Source organism: Leishmania martiniquensis, chromosome 21 (genome assembly GCF_017916325.1).
Source record: "Leishmania martiniquensis isolate LSCM1 chromosome 21, whole genome shotgun sequence".
Lineage (NCBI taxonomy): Eukaryota > Euglenozoa > Kinetoplastea > Trypanosomatida > Trypanosomatidae > Leishmania > Leishmania martiniquensis.
The window spans coordinates 581,748-608,583 of NC_090156.1; the positions used below are offsets into that span (position 1 = coordinate 581,748).

Here is a 26,836-nt window from a genome sequence, read left to right on the forward strand (position 1 = left end):
AAATGGAGGTTAAAGGGCGAGGGGGCTGAGGCTCTTAGTCACCGTCTGAACTTCGACAGGTTTGCGTATGCGCCGACGAGCAAGTTATCGGCGACTGTTCAGGGAAGGTGCCTTCCCCTTTTTTCCTTGGAAGTACTCCGCTAGAAGAAGAGTTGCCGCCGCCGCCGCAGCAGCAGCACACAGCGGTGGATGAGAGGGTGAGGAAAAGGGAGAGGAGCAGCGGAGGATAGCGAGACACAGTGTCATCCTCTGCGTGCGCGCGCGTCCATGTGTGTGTGTGTGTATGAAGAGGGGGAGGCACTACGGTGGCAATGCGTGTGCAACCAGCTCACAGGTGGGCCTCTGACGCCACAGTAAACAACATCGGTGAGCTCCACAGAGAGCGAAGGGCGCCGGTGCATCCCACACGTGACGGCTGAGCCCATATTGGTGTGCGGATGCTCCCCTCCTCCCTTCACCTCTTTCGCGTGGCGGGACAGGATGACTACAGCGGAGGTAACTGGGGAGGACAAGAGAGCGAGCAACGAGAAGAGCCAGACAGCGACCTCACAGTTGCTTATGCGCGCCTCTGTAGCTGGACTTGGGCAGCCTCTTCTACCCAACCACCTCGCCACCACGTGAGCTTCTACGATGCCGACATCAACAGCTGCTTGCGATTCTGTATCAGGCGCAAGAAGCGGCGACGTGTGAGGTGATCGCTCTTCACCGTCGACACTGCCGCTCCTGTTGACGGCGCACCAGACGGTGCGGCTGTCGTTGTCGCACCGATGCCTCCATGCCGCTTCAGCTCCTCCAGCCGCTGCCACTGCGACTCCAGGAGCTGCAGCTCGTGCCTCAGAGAGGCGGCGGACGTTTCCGATGACGACAACGATAGCGGCGGCGACGGCTCGACGGACAGATGGCACGCGGTCGGCATGGCCGAGGACGCAGCCCGCCTGGCATGTGGCGCCGGCGCCGTTGATGGTGGTCGCGCCTTTAGCGAAACAGCCTGCGGTGGCGGGCGCCGAGGCCCCGTCTCCTGTGGACTTCTGGCCGCTCTCGTCGTTGCCGCCGCTGAGATGAGCGGATGCCGCTTTCCCTCAATCGCCTCACCTCTGGCGGCGTCGGCCCTACGCTTCGACAGCGCTTCTGATAGCGTGATGAACTCCTCGTACCGCTTCCGCAGTTGATGGTAAAGGCTCTCCATCTTATTCAGGTACTCCTCCGCGGTGCTCACGGCGGCCTGCATGCGAGCGGTGGAGCTGCCGCTACCTCTCTCATGCATGGACTCCTGCTCATGCACGTGAGGCGGGAGCGGATGAATGCGGCGCGCGGCGCTCGTCCGCCGAGGCGGGACAGGTACTCTCATTCGACTCGCCGCACGCTGTGTGCCACTGCTCTCACTGCTGTTCGACGCATACACGCGACGCTCCACCCGCTGCGGTGGTGCAGAGTACGATACTGTTGAAGCGCCCGCGGTGGTAGCAGCGGTGTTCGACGCTGCAGAGAACGGCCCTGTCGCTGTTCGTGCTACTCTAACGGTGTCCCCAGTACGGGTCGCAGCGAAGGGAGAGACTGAGGAGGCGACGGAACGTCGATTATCCGCTTGAGAGCCACAAACACCACGCCGTGATGCGACTGCGACTGGTGTCACTACAGAACCTGCGGGAACGGCCACACGGCGTCGAGACGAGGCTGCTGCCTCTGCATGAAGATGCGCAGTCACGCGGCGCGCCACGTTTGACGGCAGATGGTGTGAGGGTCCTGTGGCCGATCTCGCCGATGCATGCGATGCGGATGAAGAATCGCTGCTGCTTCTAGTACGGCCCGCAGAGGAGCATGACATAGATGCAGAAAGTGGGGGCGGTGGGGGTGCGTAAAACCACCACGGCGGCGGTGGCGGCGGGTATAGAAGCGGCGGCGGTACTGCCCACCCGTACGGCGGTGTGACCGCGTCTCCTGCGGCAGCCTCCACCGCTGAAGGGGACGCTATCGGTAGTGATGGCCGCGGCAGGACGTGCGGCGGCATGGGAAAGGTCGAGGGAAGAGGCACATCACTCGGTGTGGGCCACCCTACATCTGAAACGGCTCTGTGGTGCACTGGTGCACGCCGAGGCACCTCTTCTGGGTAGCAGAAGGGAGCTCTCAGCGCTGCTGCAGTCGGGTCGTAGTAGTGGGCGTAGTAGCGATTCATGTTGCTGCTGTCCGGTAGCGGCGTGCCGTAGATCGGTGGTGGCGGTATCCACGGAAGGTTGGGAAAGTAATACTCTGAACTCGAGTGGGGCAGCTGTGCGGCAGTGCTCGACCGTGGCGCGGCGGGGTGCGAGTGGCTCTCCCGGCTGCTGCCTGACCCGGCGCGTGTGCCTCCTTTGCACGCTTCAGAGGAACACGTTGTGATGCTACCGGGGAGCGACGACGGTACCCTCGCCGGAGGGTTCTCTGTGCAGTGGTGAGCGACCGCTTCCGCGCCATTCTCATCATCGCTGTAGGACAACGACGCGGTAAGGGGGACAGGGATGGCACCCGCTACGGCGGCCGACGGAAGAGAATCACTGCGAAAGCTCCGCTGGGAGAAGGCAGACGCCCTCGAGGAGGTGGACGCCGGCTGCTGGACGGACGGCTCCAAGGCACTTTTGGCATTGCCCCGGTCATCCTCATGCCCGCGAGCGATAGAGGACACAGTCGGGATCGGCTCAGCCGCAGTGGAAGCGGCCTGCAGTGAGGAGCTCGCACTCTCCGAGCGTGACTGAGAGAACCGAATGGCGGCGTGCATCTGCACGGGGTCACCGTCGAAGGCGGGGGGAGAAGAGGGAATGGGGAGGGAGAAGGGGGTCGAACAGCAACAGCAAACTCAACTACATGTGCGAATCGTTCAGTATGTGCGCCACTCCCACTGTCTAGGTGTGCTTGTGTCGCACTTACCTCTCTTTCTCTCTCGCTAGGTACGTGTCGAGGTATGGGCCGATGTCGCCCCTTCCCTCCCACCGTAGCGGCACGACTGGCTCAACAAGGCACGAGCGGTGTAGGGCGCCGCAAAGGAGGTGGGGTAGACGAGGGAAGGAGCTCAGCAGTGGGGAGTGGTGGAGGGCAAGAGAAGTCAAGAGCGCACCAACGCTGCATTCCGCTGTCCGCACTCTCAGTCGCTCTGGTGAAGAAGCAGTGGCCGAAGGCTCAGGCACGCAGACGATGTATCGAGTCCGGCTTCCGCATCGTCTACCGCGAAGAGATCACCGCGACCTACGGCCATGGAGTCGAGCGCCACAGCGCCTCCTCCTCTCTCGGTACGTTAGATGTTTGCGTCGTCTGACTTCACAGTCGGGTGAATTACCTTCATGGCCTTAGCCGAACACACATCCAACAACGAAAACGCCGGTGTACGAGCGCTGGATTGACCACGGCGGCCCCAAAGCGTACTGACTCTACCCATACACTCATACACGACGGAGTCCGCCATCATGAAGTCAGCGGAGGTAGAGGAGGCCGGGGAAGGGAAGAGAAGAGTAGCCCTAATGCACGTCAGATGGACCGTGCAGTGCGAAGTACAGGAAGCGGAAAAGGGTCGGTGCACCCCCACCTCCACAGCTCCTTCGCTTTCCTCCCCCGCTCCTCCATCGTTACACCACTGAGGACAACCGTCCGCGTAGGGGGAAGGCAGCGCGCAGAGAGCGGTACTGCCGACACTCCCACAAGGTACGGTGGAGAAGCACGCCACAGCGGGGCCGCTGAAAGATGAAAGACCGTCTCTGTCGCAGATTTTCGGGCGCGCACACCTCTCTCGTCGTCTTTTAGGCCTTCTCCGCATCCGGCCGACTTTCGATATTGTGACGAGCGCACAGCCCCGTTAGCATCGACTCGCCTTCTGCTACACCACCCGCGTCGTCGTGGCGCCTGCACCAGCTGATGTACTTGCGGCACGTGGTTACTGCTTGCGGCACGTCACCGAGGCCCTCGAACGACTTCAGGATCTCCTTGAGCGTCATCTTCACCAGCTCAAAGTCGTTCTCGTCGATGTGCAGGTTCAAAGCCACGATCAATGTGTCCAGCCCTTTCGCGTACAACTCCTTCGCCTCCGACGTCTCGCCTTTCTTGGCGAGGGCGGTGGCCTGCACCGTCATGCTTAGGCCGAGACCGGTGAGAACAGAGCGGCGCAGGTTCGCCGCCGCCACCGCCTGCAGCGGCATGGCGGACTTGGCGTCCACGTCGACCCAGCGCAGTACCTTCTGTAGCAGCTCCTGTGCCTCGACCGCCGCACCGTCTTCGCCCTGCTTACACAGAATGAAGCCCATGAAGACCTCAATCTCCGCGATCTGCGCTCTGTCCTGAAGCTCTGGCTTGCAGTCGCGCAGGAGCGACTCCCGCGCCTGCTCGGCACACCGCAGTGCCTCGTCGTACTGCCCCTTTTGGTAGTGTGCCTGGGAGGCCTCCATACAGAGTAGGCTCTCGCACTGAATCGGAGCACTTGCGGCGCCCATTTCCGTCAGCATCTGTAGGCCGGCCTGGACGTGCTCAAGCACCTTCGTGTGGTCACCGGCTGCGCGAGCCGTCCCTATCGCCTCAGACAGCGCGTTCCACTTGTCCATGCTGGCTAGGTCTTGCTTTACCACCTCTTCGTTGAGGGTGAACTCCTCCACATTCACGGCGGACACCGATGCTGGGCGATCAGAAGAGCTCGCGTGCACTGTGGCGCTGCTGCTGTATCGGCCAAGACAAAAGAGGGGGGCGTGTACCGTAGCAGGATCGGCCGCCGCGCAACGCAGCGACGACACACACAGCGCGCGCCGCAGTGCCGGTGTAGAAAGGCGCTTCGCCCACATGTCACGTGGCAGTGCTTGCGGGTGTGTGTAAGTGAAAAATCTGATGGGCGAGTGCACACAATGATGACCACACTCTCTGTATCTCTCCCCGAACGTCTTACGAGATACGGCAGCGTTGACGTTCCAGCGCGTATGCGCTCATGTTTGTGTGTGCGTGGGGGGGGAGGAAGGGGGAAGGAGCTCATATCAAACCGAGAGGTGAAAGCGATTGAAGAGAGCGCCCGAGAGGGCGATGGCGGCAACACAGCCTCCACAGTCGCAACGGTAGCGGCAGCAGCGGGCATCCGGCACTCGTGCAAAATAGCCGCACCAATAGGGAAAGACAGCGCCGGGCGCGTAGAGTGGTGCGTAAAGGCGATAGAAGGGTGTATGCGCCATTCCACTGACTGCCCTTCGCCCGGCAGACACACACGCGCACGCATCAGATCAAAGGCAGCTTAGTTGTCCTTACATCTCTTGCCACTTTTCTTTTGGCTCTTCTGCGTCGCCTCAGGCGTGGGATGCTGGGGAAGCGATGAGGGAGAGAGAAGAGGACGGGGAGCGACGCAGCGTCTCATGACGTACAAGCATACAACAGACGGAAGGAGAAACGAATCTCTACAGCGACCGATTATATGTGCATAAAAGAGGGGGAGGAAGAGAGAGGCGGGGGGCCGATACAGTAGCGGAAACGAAAAAAGTATTGCCCATACGCCAACCGAAAAAGGCGCGACGACACACAGTCACACACACACACACACACACAGATGCTTTCCTCAGGCCAACACCTCCATTTTCCACTCCCTCTGTTTTCAAGGCGCCGTGGCAGGTCGAGGGGGGAGGCGGGGGGAGTGGAAGACGTGAGGAGGCGGACCGTGGCGCTGTGGTGAACGGTACACGAAATCGATGAAGAATGCGGGGAGAAGATGCGAGAAAAGGAAACGTGTGCGTTGAAGCAGTAGCAGCACTCGCGTGAGCAGCGGCCGGGCAAACACGGGAGAGACGCAGAGGGAGGGAGGAAAGCAAAGCGCATCTCTGGCGAGGCGAGGGTAACGGCCCGCACGAGAAGGAAAGGGCGCAGCATGACGAGAGCGTAAATGGAGTCAACGGCACAATCACAGGCCGTGCAAGAGAAAGTGAAAGGGGGCCACCACTCGCGTCGGCCCCGATTTCGTCTCCCTAGACAAGAAAATGCTGCTGCCACGCGCTCAGCTCCTCTGCATAGCGCAGCAGCTCATTCTTGGTGCGACGGTCCGCTTCTCGCTTGAGTGACTCGCACACAGCGTGGCTATGCTGTAGCGCTGTCGCGTAGTAGTCTGCAAGCCGCGCCGTGTGCCTCGACATGACTCTCGCTGGCACTTGTGCCTCGTTGGCCGCCGCCTCCATGAGAGTTGCGTAGGCGGCACGGTAGCGCGCGTTCTCGTCCCGCACGCGGCGCATAAGGTCCATCTTTTCCTCCCTTGCTGTGCGGATGGACTGCTTCAACGAGCCACGCATCGCCGATATCTGCGTGTCGTACTCGTGGCGCATACGCTGGCGCAGTAGCTGCTGCATGTCACCCAAGTAGCGAGCCGAGCGCAGCCGCTCGATCTTCCGATCTCTCTGTGCAGCGTCGATGCGGTGCTGGGAGCGATGCGCGAGAAAGTAGCGCTCCTGTTGTGTCAGCGGAGGCTCCGCGGCAAACCGATGCGCAGGCGTATTTGGCGGGTGGCGCTGCCGTTGCGTCGGCGGCTGTGAGCGCAACGGCTGCTGCGATGGCAGTGGTGCGTCCTGATGCAAAATGACGTCGCTATCGGCCTTGGGAGTGCCCTGTTCATCTCCTACGGGAGCAAGGTCGCTGCCGTATCTATCGAGAGCGGACGATGCTGGCTGGGCCTCGGGGTGGCGGCGATGGCGGCTCTCGTGAAGCTCCCTCTCCGCGGGGCCGCACCTTCCAATGGCAGGGGAGGGGGAGGATTCCACGAAGGGCTTTCGGTGCCGCCGCTCCTGCGCGTCAAGCGCTTCCTCGAGCCGTCGGAACCGACGAACAATGTCATCAGCGTCGAGCTGTGCGCGGTGGTGGCGCTGATGACGGCCAGCAGGTGAGCGTCTCTCTGCTGGCGATGAACTGGCGCGTCGCTCCCTGGTTCTGTACTTTGGAGAGCCAGAGGACGTGAGCGACGCCCCTGCCTCCCGCCCCAGTGCATCAGAGCGCGTGTGACGGCGCTGTGAATGCACGCCGTGGAGGGACACATGGCCAGGGTCTACGGCTGACATCACCTCCGTCTCCTCCGCTGGAGCACCCGCCGGCGGGTACACAAGGTTGCGGTACCACTCCTCCAGTAAGTTGTCTGTGGGCACGGCAGACGAGTCGAGGTAGTGACTGACAGAGGACGGCGACACCCCCTCTCCAAGGTCGCCACCGCCGGCGATCATGTACGGGCTGCTGCCGCCACTAGCGACGCCACCGTTCAGTGGTGGTGCGGGTGCCACATAGAAGTTGTCCACCTGCTGAGGGTAGTGATAGCTACCACTGCCCGCACCAGCGGAGCCTGCCTGCTGCGGTGCGAAGGGTGGTAGTACCTCCGCCACGGTGTAGCCTACCGGCGCATAGGCCCTAGTGGGGGCCACGGCTGCCCCAAAGTCCTCTGCGTGAGCTGGATGTGCGAAGGAGTGCGGTCCGACTGATACGCCTTGCTGGCCCGGCATCGCGGACAGTGAGGCAGCCATCGCCGCCTGTTGGCGCTGCTGCTGAAGCTCCTGCTGCTGGCGCATGTCCTCTGCCACCTGCACAAACACCATAATCAGCCGGCTGATGTGGTCCTCATTCAGCTTCACCACCTCTTCCGCCTCGATGTCTTCGAGCGAGTAGGGGTGCTGGCGGAGGTGCTCGAGCACCAGCATCACATTGTGTCGCCGCTTCTCCGCCGTATTCGGCGATCTATCGATTCCTGCTATAGTGCAGTCAAAGAGACGCTGGTACAGAAGCACAAAGAAGCTGGAGGTGCACTGACGAATGCTCGTGACGCGTGTGTTGCCAATGGAGCAGAACGTCAGAAGGGCGTTGGCCAGCCCGAGGATCTGCTGCCGCTGAGCCTCCTTCGCCGCCTCCTCGGTCGCTGGTGTCGTCGCCATCGTCGGCACAGGCGGCAGAAGTGGAGATGGCATCGGCGGCCCCGGAGAGGCAGACGTGGTGGCGCCGGCAGCAGGGGGCGGCGTACCAGTGCCAGGTGCGAAGACGAGGCCCGCGATGGAAGCAGACTGCGCCGCGGCTGCAGCTGCAGCGTGGATGCTAGCCGAGGGAATGAGCCCCGCTGCAGAGAGTCGCGCGCCGCTTCCACTGGCCCCTACGGCAGGTCGGCGCACAGGCACGGCCGCGCCGCCAGGTGCGCCAGCAGCGGAGGCGGTCTCAGACCGTGACGGGTGATCGGCTACTTCATTTCGCTCGCTACCCGAGGTCGAAAGCGGTGAGGGAGTCGGCGGTGAGGACGAGGACGACGACTGCTGTATCGGTGGCGGTGCCTTGCTCATGATAGCCGTAGGCATTCCAGTAGTGAAGGCAGTCTGCTGTGGTTGGTGCTGCGGCGACTGCGTAATGTACAGGGGCATCGCCGCGCTTCGCGACGCCGCCCCCTCAGCGCCGTCCCGCGCTGAGGAAGAGGACTGTGCAGTGGGGTGCGTGGACGCGGTTGCGTTCTTCGGGTCAGAGATGCGGTGCATGGCCGGTACATTTGCCGCCAGCGGGTATGCAGGCACTTCACTGTGCCGGTCGCCGCTGCCACCTGCGCTGCTGTTGTCCTTCCGAATTGACATGGCGGCCACAGCAAAGAGAAGGGCCTCCGAGAGGAGGACAGCGCACGCGTGTGTGTGTGTGCCCCTTTTTTGTCCCGCTTCTCTTTCTCCTTTGGCGCGGTCGTGTGCGTCTATGTATATATATATATATGTGGGTGTGCGCTGCTGCTGCTGATGGGTGGGTGGGTGGGGAGGGGAGGGGAGGGGACAGGGGTTGTGTGCTGAGGAGCACGCGAGAGAAGTGTATCAAAGGAAGAGAAACACACGCGCCGGAAGAGATGGACTCTCCGGTGGAAACAGAGAGGTCGGCTGTGTGAATCTGTGACACGAACTCCTCTGCGGGCAGCGAAAAATGGTTCGCGTGGAACGGCGGGGATGGAGAGGAGTGGGAGGTGATACATGAGACGTAGAGGGGGGAGGGCGAGGTGGAGAGCTACAGTGACAGACAACCACTCAAACTCATCTCTAGACGACACGTAAGTGCGAACGAGAGCCTCTCCAGTTTAGGGGGACGGAGGGGGAGGGCCTCAATGCTACGCGAGCGTGCACGGACGTCTGCGTGCGCATACAGTCATACATACACGCCGACACCGGTGGGGGAGGGGATGGTCTACCCCACCCCCACCCGAGATGTTCGAGTGAGACGCGAGTGCGCAGACCCGAGCGTCCGCCCTCATGCACACACACAACCTCTTTACACCTGCGTGAAAGACACCGATGGCACGTCATGAAGCACACGCAAAGTATGGCATCCATAACCGCACCAGGGAAGATAATGTACACAAGATGGGAGGGGGAGAGGCGAAAAGAGTGGAGGGGAGGCACACTATGCGCGCGCACATACAAAAACAAACGCACAGACAGCCATCGAGCCTAGAGTGAGTTGCTGCGCGCGCCGATCAGCCGAAGGTCACACCGGCAGAGCAAGAGGGGGTCTCAGCACGGCCCCCATCCACCCAGCTTCATGATGCCTCTCTTGTGCGTACACCTACGATTAAGCCGGTATGCCCATTTTCGACCACAGGTGCACACACACACACACAAACACAGAGGCACGCTCTTGAGGGGACCTGCGCCCTACAGAGAGGGATCTCCTTTTCGTACATTATGTTCTCTCGCTTCCTTGTGATCCGCTGAAGTGTGTGCGCTTCATGTCCACGTCTTCGTGCGGAGACGGTAGAAAGAGGAAGAGCGAGAGCGGGCCGCGTGTGGCGGTACGTGAGGCAGCAACGATACGCGCTAACCACCAGTAGGAGGGACATCAAAGGGAAGGCAGAGGGGGGGGCAGGGCGAATACTAAAACTAAGATACAGCGAATTCGAAGGTCCCACCGCACAGTAACACCACTACAGCAACCAACATCGACAACATTAAGGGTACCCCACCCTCCATCATCGCCACCACCACCACCACACACACACACACGCCATGATGAGTCGGGTAGCGGCCAACAGCTTCCGTTCTGGCAGCAAGCGCCAACAGCAGAGAGGAGAAAGGAAGAGTGGAGAGCCCCGCGCCGCTTGCACCTCTCTGTCATCCCCAGGGGGGATGGGGGGGGATGGTGCGCTGCCCTCTTCTTTCCGCTACAGTGCACAGATACGCGCACAGTCCGGTGCCGTGTGCGGCAACCATAACCAAAAGAGGGGGAGGGGTAATGGCGGTGTTGCTTGTGCAGCCAGGCACACATCGACGCGCAGACACAGGGAGAGAGAGGGATAGGGAGAGGCCCGACGCCGCATCAAGACGTTGAAGGCCCACACAAAGAGCACAACATTGAGCAGAAAACGTACCGAGATGGGGAAAAAAAGGGAAGGCACCGAAGATGAGAAGCGCGTTGATGGGCATGACCGGAGGAGGATGAGAGGTGCGGCTGGCCAACCCAGGAAACAAGGGAGGGCGCCTGTGTGTCTTTGTGTGTGTGCGTGTGCGTTCGAAGCAGAGCCAACGAGTAGCGCCCGATGGAGGCGCGCAACACCGATGGGGAGCACACACATACACACGCAAAGCGAAGACAGGCACATGACCTTTCACAGAAATTTCCCCGTTCAGCAGCGCCCAAGGCAACGTAAGAAAAAAACGCAATAGAGAGTGAGAGAGAGAGCAGAGAGCAGAGGCAGGAGGGCAGATTCTCTCCATGTCCTCGAGAGGAGGGCTGAGGGGAGAGGGGGTGGGGAGGTGAAGTATACGAAGACGTAACGCAGTGAAAAACGGAGCACACTCGCACATACGGAGAACGCAAAACAGGGAAGAAGGTCACCGCCACTGCGACATGGCCGCACAGATGAGATACACCAACAAGAACATCACCACTGCTGCTGCTGCAGCTGTGCAGCAGAGGAAAACAGAAGAGAGAGAAAGAGCGGCAGAGAGGGGAAGGGTAGACACACACACACACACGCGCACACACATACGCATATGCACAGCGTATGTGTGAAGAAGAGAGGAAAGAAGTTCTCGCGTAGGCGTATGAGGGGCAAAGGATACGACACGGACAGCGAGGGGAGGAGGGCGTAGGTGGTAAGTGGCGGAAGAGGGGGGTGGGGCAGTGGTGCGGCGTGCACCTCCGCACCGCTGACTCACGCCCCCCTCCAAACCTCTTGGCGCGCCCTTTTTCCCCTTTCTGTCTCTCACTCCTCCCTTTCTTTGCCCTCCCCCTCTTTTCACCTGTCAGAACTTGGTGAGGAGGAGGTGGAGACCAATGGGGACGGGGTGCGACTGGGTGCACACATACGCACACGTACACACATATACCTTTGGAAACAAACTGTGTAGCCGTTGAAGCACGAGCAGCCCCTCCCCCCTCCCTCCCCTTTCTCTGCGGCACCCTCACTTTCGCGGCGACAGGACGCGCGCACGCTTGCTAGGTTATGCGACCCATGTTGGGGCCTATGCGCCCGCATGTGAGTAGTGGCTGGGGGTGAGGACGGGCACTGCCCCCCCACCCGCACCCTACCGTCGTCAACCCTCCCTACGCCCCTTCTCCTTCGCACTGACGATACTCACTCATGCGGGTGCGCCGCTTCTTTCGCCGCCGAGGACGAGGAGGAGTGGACGAGCACCGCGTATGCCGTTGTTGCCAGCTTCGTGCGTATGCCGCTGGCACCCTTGTCACTCTCGCCGCTGCCGGCAAGAGCTGCGGCAGCGGCCATGGCTTGCTTCGAAGACATCGAGCGCGCCGATGGTGGGGCGGTGAAATGCGGGCCGCCAGACAGCGGCTTTGGTGGCGGCGGTTGCTGCAGCTGCTGACATGGTGGAGGAAGTCCGGCCACAGCCACCAGGACGCCTCCGCTGCCGTCTCCGACACCATTTGGCGGAGGACGTGGGCTGCTGTTAGCGCCAGCGGAGTGGAGAGCGGCTGGCCGTAATGGGGGCGGCCGTGTCTGCGGCACCCTTTGCGGTGTGTCGGCCCTCTGCGATGCGCCGCTGGTCATGCGGCTTTGCAGCCCGCTGCGCACGCACTCGACCGTTAGCGGTGTATACCGATGCGGTGGCGAAGCGGCTGTCGACGTCTGAAGCACCGATGCGGATGCAGGCATCGCCGTCGTGGCAGGGGCGACAGAAGCAGCATCGCCGGTAGTGGAGGGGCCGGCAGCGGGACGAGCGGAAGGCCTGGTTTCAGCAGCTTCGCCAGCCTCGTCCTCTGCCGCCGCCCTCTGCTGTGGCTCGACGCGGTTGGAGCTTCTCGCTCCACGGCTGTAGGCCCCAGTCACGGTAGCACCGACGACGCCCTCGTCGAGCTCGCGGAGGTGCTTCGCGGAGTAACGATGGGGCTGCGGCTGCGCGACGCATTGCTTTCGAAACCACGACTGTATCCATCGCTCTAGCGGGTCATCATCGCCATCCACATCAGCCTTCGGCTTCGCGACCAGCAGCTCCTGCACTAGGCTCGAGAAGATGGTGGGAAGCTGGTGCTTGTGGGCGTACGCCGGCTGCTCAGGCCTTTCATGCGCCCATAACACATCACATTCGCTGCTATGAGCACTGCGGCTGCTGAGGTGCCCCGGGGTAGACCGTGCCGATGATGACAAGGTCGAGAAATCGCCCGCGCCTCCTTCACGGGTATGTTTCACCCTCGCATCGCCCACCGGCGCCATCACCAGCCGATCCGCCCACTTGTGTGACGGCGCAAAAGCCCCTTGTGAAGGCCCCGCGGGAGAGGCTTGAGGGTCACGTAGGGTTGCTTGGCTGCTCTCGGTAGCAACACTCATCGTGAGAAAACTGTCGACGCATTCCGTCTGTGTAGTCATGGCGTGATCGTCGGCATGGCACAGAGCCGACTCGGTGCCATCTGCAGATTCCACAGTGGCTCGCTGAGTCACCGCCTCCGCTCCCTGCCGTTTCCTCGCCTCCTCTTCTGGCATGCCAGCATTGGAGAGAACGGCCTTGACGTTGTCGGGGCTTGCAGTGTCATGGCTTAGTGTCCGGCCCTGAGTGGTTGCAGGCGGTCGGCTCAGCGGCTTGCTGCGCCGCCAAACCGGCTCCGGCTCCCCCCCCCGGTGAGTTGCAGTCGTTGCCGTGGAAAGCGGCAAGAGGGGCAGGGCAGAGCGCGCCGAGCACACGCAGATTGCACCAGCACCAGCGCCACCAGCAGCAGCAGCGGCGACGCGCGCAGGCCGACGCGCGCAGAGCGCCTCCTCAGATCGCTCCGCCAGCGCGAGGGGTGCCAGCGCTGTAGGTGGTCGGCCAAATCCTCGCTCTACGATCGGTGCCACCGGCAGAGGTGCAAGGCGTGGGGGTGCTTGGAGAGTGGTCGGCTGCTGCCCACGCCCCCACGGAGCCGTCGCGCGGGTCGCATGCGTTACCATGCGCGACAAGATGTTTGAGCTACGGGAGCCTTCGCGGCAGAGTGAGGTAGCAGTGCGGGTGCCGCTGGAAGGGGCACGGCGTCTCCCCAATATCGTTGACGGCGCGAGGGACATGGAAGTCCCGAGAGTCGGCGCACTGGGTGAGGCCCGTTGCTCCTCGCGGATCAGGGGCAACCCGTGCGGGTCCACTGAAGCCCGCTCACCGCGGCTACGGACGGGTACACGGCTCATCTCATGCACGCAGAGAACTTTGGTGAAGGTATGAGTGTGCTGCCTCTGCCTATTTTTCTCCCTGCGCTTATATGAGCTGCTTTTTTGTTCGTGCGAGCGTGCGTGACTGCGCGCTCGCCAATCGACTCGGCTCTGTCTGAGGGCTTCGGTCTGCGCAGCGGTGGGAGTGACAAAACTGCCGGAGAGTGTGAGTGACAGACTGACGCGTAGCCGAGAAGAAAGAGAGCGGGAGCGAGAAAGGAGAGGAGGGGTGACAGCAGCCGGGAACAGGATGGCTGGCGGAGTGCGGACCAGCCACGAATTCGTACTGGGGGAGTGATAAAGGCGTGCGGCGGAGGGAGGTGAGCGTCGTACGCCTCGTGTACCGTCTCTATCTCCTCTTTCTTTGAGTAAGCGACATCACGCACGCACACACACACACACAGGCACTCACTTCTCCAAGAGAGCCCCTCTCTTTCACGGCTCTGCACCCAACCTATTCACATGAGATACGAAAGACCGCCTCTGTGGCGTCAGCAGCTCGTTACCTTGCTGTGTACATTACTTGTCTTCCCGCTTTGTCCTGAGCAACGCCCGAGGCGCTCCCGCTACTGATGTTGCTCTGACGGGAAGACCCGACAAAGATCCGAGAGGCCCACCAAAAACGACATACAAGCACACACACGCCCTCGCGCACGCTTGAGCGCGACGGCCTCAATGCACGCCGTAACTAAAGTTCTGCAGCTGCTTCTCATGCAATGCATCGAACACGCTGCGTTTCTTTGACCACATCTTACCCCGACTACGACGCACCTCTGCCAACTTGTTGGCCTTGTCCGAGTCGAGTATCCGCCGCTGCACCTGACGGCCAATCGGCTCCTGCTCGCGGTCGAACTCGACGCCAGTTGTGCCAACGTTGCGCGGGCGATCCACACGGCGGCTGAAATTCTCGAGCAGGTAATCCAGCGTCGCCTCTTCGTGTGACTCGCCGGCGAACCGGCGGGCCCACAAGCGCCGCTTCTTGTCCAGGATGGCGTCCTCGATGTGCCGGTACACGATGAAGGCATCGCGGCCCATTACCTGCGCCCGCGCCAAATCGGTGAGACACTTGGCCAGGTCAGCGCCCCACGCCGTTTCGGTGCAGATGCGGCGCAGCTCCGTCAAGTAGCATAGCACAGCCGCCGTGATGGTCTTGTCTGGGGTATACATGAAGTCGTGGAAGCCACATTTTTCCTCAAAAAACGCACGCACTCGCTCCGGACTGTGCCGCGTGTTCTGCAGTAGCCTCGCAGCGTCGATCTTCTCATCCAGCTCCGCTTGTACTGGCCCCATGGCGTCCAACACCTCTTCCCAGGAGGCCTTGCCGCCGGCCATGGCCCTCCACTCCGGGTTGGCGCTAAGGTAGAAAAGCGTTCGAACATCCGCAGGGGGCAGCGCCACTGCATCGCCGGCGACTGGAGTGCCCGCCTTCATCTTCAGGTCTCTGTAGAGAGCAGCCACATTCGTGCTTGGGATGTCGGCCAGCGTCGTGAGAGACCCATGACTGGGGCTACCAAAGACGTTCTCGAAGGGCGTGGTGTCGGGCTCGATAAATTCTCGGTAGCGCTCCTTTATCTGCTCGTGCGTGTTGAACGGCAGCACGTCCAGCTCCGTCACATCGACGCCATCGGGGTCGATGTAGGGATTATGCTCGAACCTGGGCAGGTAGTCGGTGCGGGCACCGTCGATGAAGCCGATTGGGCCCCAACGGTCCCACAGGTAGTTCGGCTCTAGCCCCAGCTCCCTGCGGCGCACAGCGCGCTCCAGGTCCATCAGTGCGTGCCGCATCGCCTGCGACATGACAAGTGTCCCTACCTGCAGGCCGTTCTCCTCCCAGCAGTGCGCCCGAAGAGTGTTGTGGTCGTAGAACGGCTTTGTGATGCCGATGCAACGCCAGTAGCGCGACTCACGAGTGTAGTGGAGGGCCGCGTCCAGCATGTCAGGGGCGTACATGTCTGCATTACCCTTTATCGTTTCATCGTGCAGTAGCATGCCGATCAGCTCCGGCGTGTCGAAGGCCCGCCATATCAGCTTCGTCTCCAAATTGTAAAACCGGTAGCTGAGGCGCTCATGGTCGCGGCCGAAGCGATTCTCCTGGAGGTCGTACGCCCGAAACCAATTTTTCTGCGGCATGAACGTGCGGTCCGACAGCTCTGTGCGGTTACGGTCGAGGTACGACCGCACGGCGATGCGTTTGCCAACCGTGAATGTTTTGGGTACGAGGTGGAAGTCACCTGCCTTGTAAGAAATGACCTCTCCGGGCCTGTGCAACGCCTGCAGGAGCAGTGCGCCACGCCTCGCGGATAGCATCGTTGCTGCACCGTCCACCACGTCTCTTTTGCCCTTGTCCTTCGAGCGCCGCCGACGCGTCGCTCACCGCACGGCACGTTATGGTCTCTGCGGTGCTGATGGAAAGCCTCTGCACGCCGCTTTCTCTCTCTCTTTCTGTTTGAGCGCGTGTATGTGCATGAGGGATTACGGGGGAGGGGGAGGGGGGAGGCATCAGAGGCCAGACAACAGCACAGAGAAATGGCAAGAGAGGCGGTGTATAGGAATGGGGATGGGGATACACAAGAGTAAAGAAGGGCGGCAGAGGGCCACACAGTACAAAGAGCACCGCCTTACACACACACAGACAAAGATGCTCACTGGAGGCAAGCGGCTGATGCACAGAGTGCGTCGACAGATGAAGCTGCATTGTCACGAAAAGCTCTCGCAGTAGCCATGGAGAGGGCTGGCAGATGCAGATCCGTCGGCGCAGACCTGAGCACATTAGCCCCATCAGCCTGTGAGTGACGCGGTCCTGTTCTTTTGGTTTTTTTAACGCAACTGAATCGCAGAGAGAGATGTATACAACTTGTACGGGAAGAGAAAGAGAGAGAGAGAGAGCAATGCCAATTCTTCCTCGAGGCCACCGTCCCCGTCGCACGTATAACCGCGCACGCATACCCCTTCTCGCCGCTCTCTTCAACCTTACCGGCAGAGCGAGTATCAGCGCTACACGAGACAACCCTCGTCGTCGTCGTCGTCACCGGTGAGAAGACGTGACAGCTGCCCTCCCCCCACGCCGTCAGTGCTATACATTTGGCCAAGCGTGGCCGGTGACAGGATAGGGTGGCTGTGAGCGGTTCCAGCGCACGACGACGTCGGACTTGACCGAAGCCATTGAAAGAGCTTAAGGGGGGAAGAGGAGGGCGCCTTTGTGGGGTTCGCGGCTGTTGGAGAGGCTGAGGTGAAGGCAGATGGCGGCTGCACAAGGCCCTGGGAGAGAAACAGCATCGACGTTGCCGGCGTTGATGCCGTACGGATGGCGGTGGTCGAAGCTATTGAGCCTGCACCGCCGGTGGCGTTCGCTGTTGTGTTTGCGGTGTGTGCCCACCCGCCAGCACCGCCCATACTGCCGGGGAGCAGGGCCTCCTCCACTGTCTCGTGCTCCAACGAGGAATCTCGGTGGTACACTAGCCAGGAGCCAGACATATTGCTGCCGTGTGTGTGTCGCATATCCGGCGAGGTGGTCACCGGCGTCGCCATGTGGCTGCTGTTGATGTTCTCCCTCGTTCCAGAAGACGCCGATCCAGAGAGAGCGGAGTAGTCAGAAGACGGCCAAGCACCATCAGTGCTCACGAGGCGCATGAGTGGCGTGTCGTTTGCTATGGCGGGGGCGGACACGGCCCGGGAGGAAGCGGCCGCTTGCGCGTGCGCCTCCCGAGCCAGCACTGCCGCCGCCGCCTGCCAGTGGAGCCACCCAACCATGCGCTGGAACACGTCAGCGAAGCTGACGATACCGTGGCTGCTCTGATGCAGACTGCACGCCTCACGCAACAGCGTCGTCACGGTCGGGTCCGGTTGCACAACGATCTGCTTCGAGATGGAGCAGCGGAAGGGGAAGGGTGCAGTGCACACCCTTGCGCCTCTCCCGCTGTGCTCCTCGACTAGCACGGTGGTGCCTGTCACATACTTGCGCAGGTACAGACGGCGACACTGCAGCTGGCGTGGCACCACCACTAGCAGCGCGTTCTCTGGGCTAAAGCGGGAGCACAAGGTGCTGATGCGGGCCTCGCTGAACTCCTCCGCAACCCATTGCACCGGTACGTTGGGGTACTCAGCCGAGGACACGGCAGCGGCCACTGCCGTTTCGTACATATGCTGCGCTTCCTCGTTGCGGAGCACCACGTCCTCGGTGGCGGTGCGAGCTAAGCGCTGCTGCCCGCTGCAGGTGCCCCTGCCCGGCACACCTGCCCACGCCGCTTCGCCCCTGCCAATCGCAGCACCGCCACCGCCGCTACCCCACAAGAATGCCGCAATTAACAGCAGTCGGCGAGCCAAGACGCCGTCGCGGGTGAAGATGACGACACGGCCCAGACGACCACGGTGAATCAGGTACTCGTCCTCCTTCGAGCTGGACAGGGGAGTGCTGCTCCCTACCGCCTTCGGTGGAGGCGGTGGTGCGGCGTTAGGGGCTGGCGGTGCCGCAGCAAAGGCCGCGACGGTGCGAGGTGCTGCCGGCGAAGAGGGTGTGCTTTCGCAGTTGCGCGAACGTCTGGCGACGACGCCGCCACTCTTGGCACCGCTGAAAGGAGTCCCCGTGCTCACAGCGGTGTCTGCTCCTGTGAGCGCGGTGGCGCCTTTTCCTCCATGGAGTACTTGGGCTGTCGTCCTGGGAGAAGAAGCCGCTGCTGTGCACGACACATCGATCGTCGTGGGGTTGTTAGTCGGTGCCTTCGAAGAGATTGTGATGGCCGGTGCGCGCGCCTTGAGAGCCGCACAGTCCTCGTTGAGGTCATCTACGCTGCCGCTGCCCGCACGGCCGAATTTTTCGTGTGACATGGGGACAGGCTTGCCAAAGTTGATGACGCCGTCGCAACTGCTATGCAGAGGGTCGCGTTGCTCCGCAACCGAGCTCCAGTACGCCCCATACCGAGACAGCCACTCTGGGGCGCACCCCGGCCTCGTACCACTCACACCTCCGCCGCACGGAAGCAACGGCGATCCCTCGCGTGCCACCGTCGGCGATGCGCCGTGCTGCGCACAGAGCGGCAGCGGAGACACGCCATTCACGTTGGGACTCGTCGGACTTATCGCGGCGGGCATGGCCGCTGCCGCGCCTGCATTGGCGCTGACGCTGTTGCCTACCCTGCGCCGCGCACGCAGACCTGCGCTGCCGACCCCATCTTCTGTCAAAGACAAGAGCCCGCAGATGAAGGCGCTCGCAAAGCCCTCGCTGTACTCGCACACAGAGGAAGCGGCCTCGTGAAGGATGTCAGCCAAGGGCGGAGGTGCTGAACACGCCAAGTCCGAGGGCGCTGCACCGGCACCCAACCTCTTCCCTAAGGAGGCAGACGCGCCGCCTGTGCTTGAACGGCACATCAATGTTGCCGACGTGTCCCGCTGCTCACTGGGAGATTTTGCGGAAGCCTGTTTCGAGCCATCGCGTGTTCGTGCGCCGAACGGCGAAGACCGCATCAGCATCGGCACTACCCACGCCGACGTCGCAGGCGCTAGCGGCGGGAGAGGAAAGCGAAGGGACAGAGCATTCTTCAGCTCCGTCTTCACGGCTTGGTACGTCTCAAACGCCTCCGGGTGCGTCTCGAGTTGCGCTGCGAAGCATCGCAGTATCTGTTGCTGTGAGCCGTTCGGCTTCTGCGTGGGCGAGTAGAGCAGACAGAAAAAACGCTGCACGGTGCGAATAGCAAACTCAGTCGTGCGGTTCAGCACACTGCGCAGGATATCCACGTGGTGCAAGAGGAAGCGGAAGTGCAGGCCGCATGGAGGGCAGAGAACCACTAGCGCCACAGCCGCACTGCGCGTCTGCATGGAGTGCATCAAGCCAGTGTGCGTCGTCACAAGCGCCGCGAAGGAGACGGTGAGGATGATGCGGTAGTAGCGGAGCTCACCTCTGGCGGAGCGCACCTCCTCTACTTTCATGTTCCACGGCGGCCCCTCCTGCGGCGGCGCGCGTGCCGCGAGAGTAGCGGAAGCAGCCTCCTGGGCGTTGGTGTGTGGACCAGTGGACGCATTAGCGTTGGGCCGCCGCTGAGGAGCGTTGGGAGAGGGACTGCTTTCTTGCTCTCCGGGCGCCGGTGTGAGAAGGGAGCCGCTCGACGCAGCAGCCGGCGCACAGGCCGGCGAGTGTGCCATGTTCTGTAGCACCGAGGTCAGGGCTGTAGTAGGCATCAGCCGTTGTGGCCGAGGCGGCGCCTTGCCCTCGGCCTTGCTCGGAACTTTGGCAGCGGCGATGGGCTGCTGCTGGGGCTGTGTGCGCAATTCAAGTCCCTGCCGCGGCGCCGCAGCCATGATGGTTGCCGCGGCATCTCTGTCGTGAGCGATACGCACCACCGCAGTGCCTCTATCTTCCCATTTTGCATTGGAGAGTGTGGGTCTAAAGTCACCTGCTACAGTACAAGCGCCACCCATCGCCTCTGCGACTGCCACCGTTTCGTTAGGCGCCGCTTCGTTCACGAACGTGGCGGTGTCGCTGAGGGGGGAGGTGCCGACGGTCGAGAAGAAGGAGCCGATGGCGTTGCTTCCCGTCGCCGGCGTCGTGAGCGCTGCCATTGAGCTCGGCTGCGCACGCCCGCCGTCTGCTTCCTCCGCCGACGTGTCACCATCCGACCTCTTTCCGTTGTTTGTCACCGATGAGCTCCGCAGCGGCGGCGGCGTTGGCGGGTTCGATTGCGGCCCCTCTGGTGAGGCTGCACGCCCTGGCGAAGACGCCATCAGCGACACCACCGCGGAGGTGCTTCGTGTGCGACGGCCACAAGTGCGAATGGGCAGCGCACACGCCCCACCGCAGCTGCCAAACGCCGTGGGAAAGGCGACACTCTGCAGAGTTTGCTGTGGCACCTCCTCGACCGCGGCGGTGGCGCTGCGGTAGTCCCCGACAACCGGCGCGGCGCCATCGCCATCCCCCTCTGTCTCTGCTGCAGCGGCGTAGAGGCCACTGGGGTACGGGTATCCCATGCCACGACGTGCGGCGCGGTCGCCGCCGGGCTCCCCAAAGACGGATTTCCAGTACTGCTGCTGGCAGGTGGGGCATGGGGAAGAGGGCGAGGACGACGACGCGACGCCTGTCGATCCCTCCCCTGCTCCTGGGAGAGAGGCAGCTGGGGCTGCGCTCAGTCGCCTTATGCCGAGCCTCTCGGGCGGAATGCGGTTTGAATGAAAGATGGGCGGATTGTTGCTAAAGAAGACGGTGAAGTAGAAGCACGTGTACCGCGCTGCATCGGTGAGGCGTGGTACACCGACGTCGTGGCGGTGATGGCGTCCACAGCCGTCCCCTTGCGATGCCGCGGCTGCTGTGGAGGATGTGGCAGAGTCGCACATTGCCGGAGTGGACAAGTCAGGTGACAACGTGCTCGGCGGCCGAGAGGGCAGCGACGCGTTCGGGTCCCCCCACGAATCGCCCCTGACGTGTACGCAGGGTTCAGCGAGAAGGCACTTCGCACAGAAGACAAAAAGGGAAGGGGGGTATCAGAGTCGTGCCGATACGAAACCGCAAGGAGAGAGCGGAGAGGAACAGTCCAGAAGGCGATGGCGTTGGGATGGAATGGGGGGTGGGTGGGGAAAGAGTGGTTGAGGAGGGAGGGATACAACAGCGCTGAGAGCGCCGGAGGACGCCAAAGAAGAAAAAAGTGCCCCGCCCTAAACGGGGGAGGAAAGAACACCGAAGAGAATGACGAGAAGGAAAAAAAAGGAGAAACACACAAAGCGCGATGGTGAGTGGTGGGCGGAGTATAACGGAGCGGCGGGCGGGGGGGTGGCGGCGGAGGAAAGGGAGATGCTGCGTGCTGCCCTGCGTATGCACGCGGTGCTCCTACGTGTCGGCCCTCTCTTCTTTACTCTTAAGTGCGCGTTTATGCGCGGAAGGGCGACCGCAAACGGGTGTCAAAGAAAAGTCAGCGGCTGCGAAGCGCAGCACTGAGGGAGGAAGAAGAAAAAAAACGAGACCAATACTGATGACAGAGAAGAGGCGTAAGAAGAAGTGGAAGGGAGGGGAGTGGGAGAGACAAACGTTAGAGGGCAGGGGTGGGCAACGGCCAACGCCCTATGGAGCCTGCGCCAGGAGAGAGAGAGAAGCAGAACAAGTTGAAAGATCTTCGAGGGAAAGTGAAGGTGGAGGGGCGAAGGGAGGCGGACAATGTGGCGGTGCCTGCGTGTATGCGTGCGCAGTGGAGACACAGGTCAGAGGAAGAGGAGGAGAGGGGGGAGCCAGAAGCAGCACAACAATCAATCGAACCTGTCAGCAATGTGGTGGAAACGAGAGGGAGAGAGAGAAAGAAAAGGGATGCACGCGCAGGAAAACGGAGGGGGAGGGAAAAGAAGATGTGATCTCAATCACTGACTCGATACGAACATGTGGACGTCAAAGGAAACATATCACACGTACAGACACACACACACACAGAAAGAGAGAAAGAGGGGGAGAGGAGGCGCACACCAAAGAGTGACAGCGTTGAATCAGCAAGCAGAGTGGAGAAACAGCAAGGCAAAAAAAAAGAGGGAAAGAGGAGAAGAGCAGAGCAGAGCAATGGAGCGCCCAGCCACCGCCGCAACGCACACACAAGACAGAAGACAAGAGACAAAAAGGGTGAAAAAGAGACGGCGCACACCGCTGCCCCGTACTAACAGACACAGTCAGTGAAGGTGCAGCAGTCGGCGCGCCAAAAAACGCAGGAAGGTGGTGGTGGTGGTGATGGGGAGTAGCAATGAAAAGAGGAACGAAACGGTGTAGGGTGATGGTGATTGTGATGATGAGAGACAGCAAACGAGCGAACAAAAAAAAACAGCTTCGAGACAGAAAGGCACTGAGACAGCGAAGAGGCGAACACACAGGCACAGACACAGAGAGAGAGAAGAGAGTGTCGAAGAGGGGGCGTACAGTACGTTAGTAAAACAGAGGAGCGAATGATAAGAGAACACAAAAGAGCACAGACAGATGGGCTACACACGTACGCACAGAGAGAGAGGGGAGGGGGCAATCGGAACGGCGATTGTCGAGGAAGAGGCAATGCCAGGCGTGCGAGAGAGGAGGCCCTCTACAGATACAAACGTGCTCACACAGCAGAGAGGAGCTGAGAGGAAACCACACTCACTCTCAGAAAGGGATAGGCACCGATCGAACAAGGCGTGTGGAGTGGGGACGAGTCGCCCACTGGCGGCTGCTAGAGATAGAAAAAAGCCGTGGTGCTGCCCCGGCGCCGCTGCCGCCGTCGCACGGGCGTCTGTGGCTCTCCCCCTTCGCTCGGTTTCTCCCTTCTCTCCGCCTGAGTGGAGTGCTGAATGGGGGAGGAGGCGCTGTTTGCTCCCTATGCACGGCGACCTCTTTGCCTGCGCCTCTTGTCGAAGTTTCGCTTTCCTTCTTCTTTCCTCTGCTTCACCTCTTCTGTCTGTTCGATCGCTGACTCGACTGGTGAAACGGTCAGTGTGCCGCTGTGTGTGCGGGTATTAGCTGCGTCGGGCCTGGGCGTGTCGGTTGGTGGTCTACATATGTGTGCTCGCCGTCACACAGAGAGAGAAAAACGTACACGGTCAGTGAACAGGAGCGCTGTACCTCACTTCTCCACGGCCGACACACTCACAGGCATGCCGGCTTTTACGCAGTCCACCGCACCCTTCGGTACCGTAGCCCAACCGCCTTCGTTTTGCTTTTCGCCTCGAGTGTCGAGATGTGGCGGCGGCAGCGGTGGGCGGATCTTCTCCCTGACTGCACACCAACTGAAGCAAGGGCGTAGGCGCGAAAGTGCGTGGCGACCGAGCACGCGACAGCGAGGGTGGAGTAGGATTAGGTTCGCGGTGGCGTGCGACAGAGAGAGAGGGAGAGGGAGGGAGAGGGAGGGTGAGAAGTGACGAGAACATGCGATAGCGGAACAGAAAGAGGAAGGGGAAGGGCAGCTTTGCAGATGTCGGGCGAGATTGAATGCGAGAGCGGAAAAGATGGAGGAGGGAGGGAGGACGCGCAGCCCCCTCCCCCCCTCCGCCACGTCCCACACACACATACCATACAGCGGGCGCTGCCCTTGCTCACCCGCGTACGGTGGACCTCCTGCGTGAATGCCGGGAGGGAGGGAGGGCCATGCGGCCCCAGCATCGTCTTCTGTTGCTTCTGGAGCGAAAATGTGAGCAGATGTCTCGCACCCGCGCGCATGCGCGCAGTTGCGAAGGCACAGTAATCAGCCCGCACGCGTGTTGAGGAGAGAGAGAAGAATGTGAAGTGCTGCGCGCGAGAGCACAGGGGAGGGGGGAGGAGGCGTTGGGAGAGGCGCGGGCGCGTCAATGTGCGCAATTTTTGTGTGAAAGAGCAGCAGCAGCAGCGAAAAAAAAAGGGCTTTCATGCCCGACATCTCCATCTCTTTCACCCCTGGCGAGCCCTCTGTGCTTCTCTTCGCTTCCGTTGAACATTGGAGCCGTGCGTCAGCTGAGATTGGGCGGTCGGTGCGGACAGCGCCTGCGAAAGGAGCTGGCCGGTGCGCTCGCTCGCCGCCGCGGAGTCATAGGGTGCCTTCTCCTCCGCCGACATGTGCCGCCACACGGCGGACACCTCCCTCATGCTCATCTTGCGCTGACCCTTCATGCTCGCACGGAAGAGTGCAAAGCTCGTCCGGCTGCGCGGCCGGCGATCTGAAGCGGCCGCACCGGATGACTCCTGTGTGACGAGACGCGGTGCCAGCAGCTCTTGGGGCAGCTGTACTGCTGCGGGAAGCGCGCGCAACACCACACCTGCCGATGATGACCCCTCCTCGAAGTCGGGCACTGAGAGTGGCACTGCTGCAGGCGAGTCCAAGGCAGCTGCAGCGGTGGCGGCGCTCACCGTTTCCAGTAGCGCCTTCCACGACTGTGCCTTCTCCTCGTAGGCGCGCTTCTCTGCAGGCATCAGGCGCAGCCAAGACAAGGCAGCAGCGCGCATCTGCTGATCACTATGGTCACCGCTTTCTGTTGCCGTCCCCGTCGGCGAGGCTGCGGGCACCCCATCAGCAACAGCTCTTGCCTTGTCGCCTTCCCCAGGCACAAAGCCATGGACGGCTGCCAGGTACACCTCGTAGGCGCTAACGGGGCGGCGCGGCAGTCGCTCCCGCCACGCGGACGTGCGTTGATGCCACGGCGACGCAGCAGCACTGGCCTTGGCAGTGCCAGCCACCGCACCTAACGTAAGCGAAGATCTGCAAGGGGCCAAGCCGCCGCCGGTACCTCTATTGTGACCCTTCGCCGCGTTGTCGCGCTTTCCAGCGAGCGCGTTGCCGCAGCATGGACAAAATCGTATTGCATACTTGCAGTGCCTGCAGCAGTCAGCGTTCTCCATCTGCGCAGACGCCGTGTAGGAGCAAGAAGAAGTTGCAGAGAGAGAGAGAAAGAGAGTGAAGGGGTAATCAGTGACGTCTCCACATCGTCTCCGTTTTTTTCTTGAGTGAGGGTACAACACGCACGCCTGTATTTGTGTCTGTGTTTGTAGCGGGTGGTCGTGGAAAAGGTGACGGGGGGGAGTAGGGGGAGGGGGTAGGGGGAAGATGAAACCGGTGTGGGGAAGGCGAAAGAGGGGAAAGAAGGATGTGTAATGCTCTGGTGTACACACGAGCCGACGCGTCTACGTAGCGCTTTTACTCGCGCGCACGGAGAATGGCTTCTGTGTACGTTTCACGGTTGGCTATTCACGAAAAACAACGAAAAAAAGTAGGGGGTGCGCTTTCATGCGCTTGAGGTCTGAGACCCGCCGGGATGAGTGACGTCTACGGACGCCCGAGAAGAACACAGAGGGAGGAGCGTGGAGAGGGGGGAGAGACGACCAGAAAAGGGTGTCAGGGGTGGCGTCATCCGGTGAGACGGTCCTCATCTCTGCTCCCCAGGCCCCTCCCCCGCACATTCGCACCAACACAGCCTGCGCGGCAACTTCTCTAGCTCATGCACACACTACACAGGCACAGAGACGCAGACGCGTGTTAAGCGGCGATCTCCCCCTCGACAGGTGTGAGCTACAAATAGTTCACCACAGTGGTGTAGCCCTCATTTCTGATGAGCAGGGCGTCCATCTCCCAACCACCTGCTCGCAGCGCACGCACGAACTCGATGAAGAGGGGGTGCATCTCATCCTGCAGGGGGGCGGTAGCGTCGCCACTGCCGTCACCGCCCCCCTCCTCCCCCCTCGGCGTTTGTCAGAGAAGGGCAGACCGCCTTCATGTGTGGCTCGGCCGGCGTGGGGAAGGTTGGTGATGTCATTTGATCGAACTGAGCTGGTGAGCACGGCGTGCCGCCCATGTCGCTGAGACTCTCGTCCAGCAGCCCGTCGGCACGCAGCGCGTTGATGACGTGAAGTCGCTCACCCTGAAGCGAGCTATTCTTGTGCGCGTCTTCAACGCCGTCGTTGATGCGCGTCAGCAGCCTTTCTCGGCGCAGCCGCACGGCGCGACAGTGCATGAAAGCGTAAAAGTACGCCCATAGCTGCCGGTAGACAAGCGGCAAGATGTGCTCTGGGACGACGACGCTCTCGCTCCGCTCCTGCTCATGCGCCGCGGCCTCCGCCTGCGCGGCTCGCTTGCACTCCTCGTCCAGGTTTCGCCCCCAGTCATGGGCTGCAGCTGCATCCCCAGAGGGCGCCAATGCCACGCTGGCCTGTTTCTGTTGAGCTGCACGGGCCGCAGCCGAAGCGCAGTGCTTCGCTTCCGTGCGCTTCCGCGCAGCTTCATACTGGCGCTTGTATCGAGCCCAGCTCTCCGGCACTCCCTCCGCCGTGAAGTACTCTGGAAAGATCGCGTAGTACGCCATATCCGCATCATCCGCGAGCAACGCAACGCCGCGGGTCGCCAAGCACGCCTCGATCTGCTTCACAAGTGCCTGCTTCCGCCTCGCCGTCAGGTCACTCTGAAGCTGCCGCACGCGAGAGAGCGACTCGCCGAAGTGCATGCGCACCGTCAGCGTGGCGGGGAGGCAGTACCGGCGCAGAAAGCGGTAGACGCAGTTGCGGAGGCCGTTGTGCGGTGCCGGCGGCATGGCGCGGGGCGCTGGTAAAATGAGCAGACGCTCAGCAGCGTTCGCGCACCTCGGGGACACGTCGAGGATTGGCTGCGTAGTCCACCGCCCCGACTCCTTTTTGGCTGAAATAAGCACGTTGTCTTGGAAAGCGCAGTACTGCTCGAGGCATCACTCGAGGCGAGGGGCATTCAGGTGCCGCAGCTGCACCCCCCACACACCGCAGTAGTTGGCAAGAATGTGAAGGGCTGTACAGAGCACGAGCACGGCCAAGTTGAGAGT

General features: G+C 61.6%; 7 protein-coding genes across 7 annotated transcripts; all 7 read right to left on the reverse strand.

Moving 5' to 3' along the window:
* Positions 1–625: 625 nt before the first annotated feature.
* Positions 626–2,752, reverse strand: LSCM1_04748 (uncharacterized protein; the record flags this gene model as incomplete). The annotated part of the gene is made up of 1 exon (XM_067322242.1): positions 626–2,752. The coding sequence occupies one exon, from the start codon at positions 2,750–2,752 to the stop codon at positions 626–628; it is 2,127 nt and encodes a 708-aa protein (XP_067179039.1).
* A 1,012-nt stretch (positions 2,753–3,764) lies between these two features.
* On the reverse strand, positions 3,765–4,793 carry LSCM1_04749 (uncharacterized protein; the record flags this gene model as incomplete). Its single annotated transcript, XM_067322243.1, has 1 exon — positions 3,765–4,793. One exon carries the CDS (start codon positions 4,791–4,793, stop codon positions 3,765–3,767), a length of 1,029 nt encoding a protein of 342 aa, XP_067179040.1.
* Positions 4,794–5,951: 1,158 nt separating this feature from the next.
* LSCM1_04750 (uncharacterized protein) lies at positions 5,952–8,564 on the reverse strand (the record flags this gene model as incomplete). Its single annotated transcript, XM_067322244.1, has 1 exon — positions 5,952–8,564. One exon carries the CDS (start codon positions 8,562–8,564, stop codon positions 5,952–5,954), a length of 2,613 nt encoding a protein of 870 aa, XP_067179041.1.
* A 2,978-nt stretch (positions 8,565–11,542) lies between these two features.
* Positions 11,543–13,579, reverse strand: LSCM1_04751 (uncharacterized protein; the record flags this gene model as incomplete). The annotated part of the gene is made up of 1 exon (XM_067322245.1): positions 11,543–13,579. The coding sequence occupies one exon, from the start codon at positions 13,577–13,579 to the stop codon at positions 11,543–11,545; it is 2,037 nt and encodes a 678-aa protein (XP_067179042.1).
* A 693-nt stretch (positions 13,580–14,272) lies between these two features.
* LSCM1_04752 (uncharacterized protein) lies at positions 14,273–15,907 on the reverse strand (the record flags this gene model as incomplete). Its single annotated transcript, XM_067322246.1, has 1 exon — positions 14,273–15,907. One exon carries the CDS (start codon positions 15,905–15,907, stop codon positions 14,273–14,275), a length of 1,635 nt encoding a protein of 544 aa, XP_067179043.1.
* Positions 15,908–16,594: 687 nt separating this feature from the next.
* LSCM1_04753 (uncharacterized protein) lies at positions 16,595–20,920 on the reverse strand (the record flags this gene model as incomplete). Its single annotated transcript, XM_067322247.1, has 1 exon — positions 16,595–20,920. One exon carries the CDS (start codon positions 20,918–20,920, stop codon positions 16,595–16,597), a length of 4,326 nt encoding a protein of 1,441 aa, XP_067179044.1.
* Positions 20,921–25,708: 4,788 nt separating this feature from the next.
* On the reverse strand, positions 25,709–26,575 carry LSCM1_04755 (uncharacterized protein; the record flags this gene model as incomplete). The annotated part of the gene is made up of 1 exon (XM_067322248.1): positions 25,709–26,575. The coding sequence occupies one exon, from the start codon at positions 26,573–26,575 to the stop codon at positions 25,709–25,711; it is 867 nt and encodes a 288-aa protein (XP_067179045.1).
* Positions 26,576–26,836: the final 261 nt, after the last annotated feature.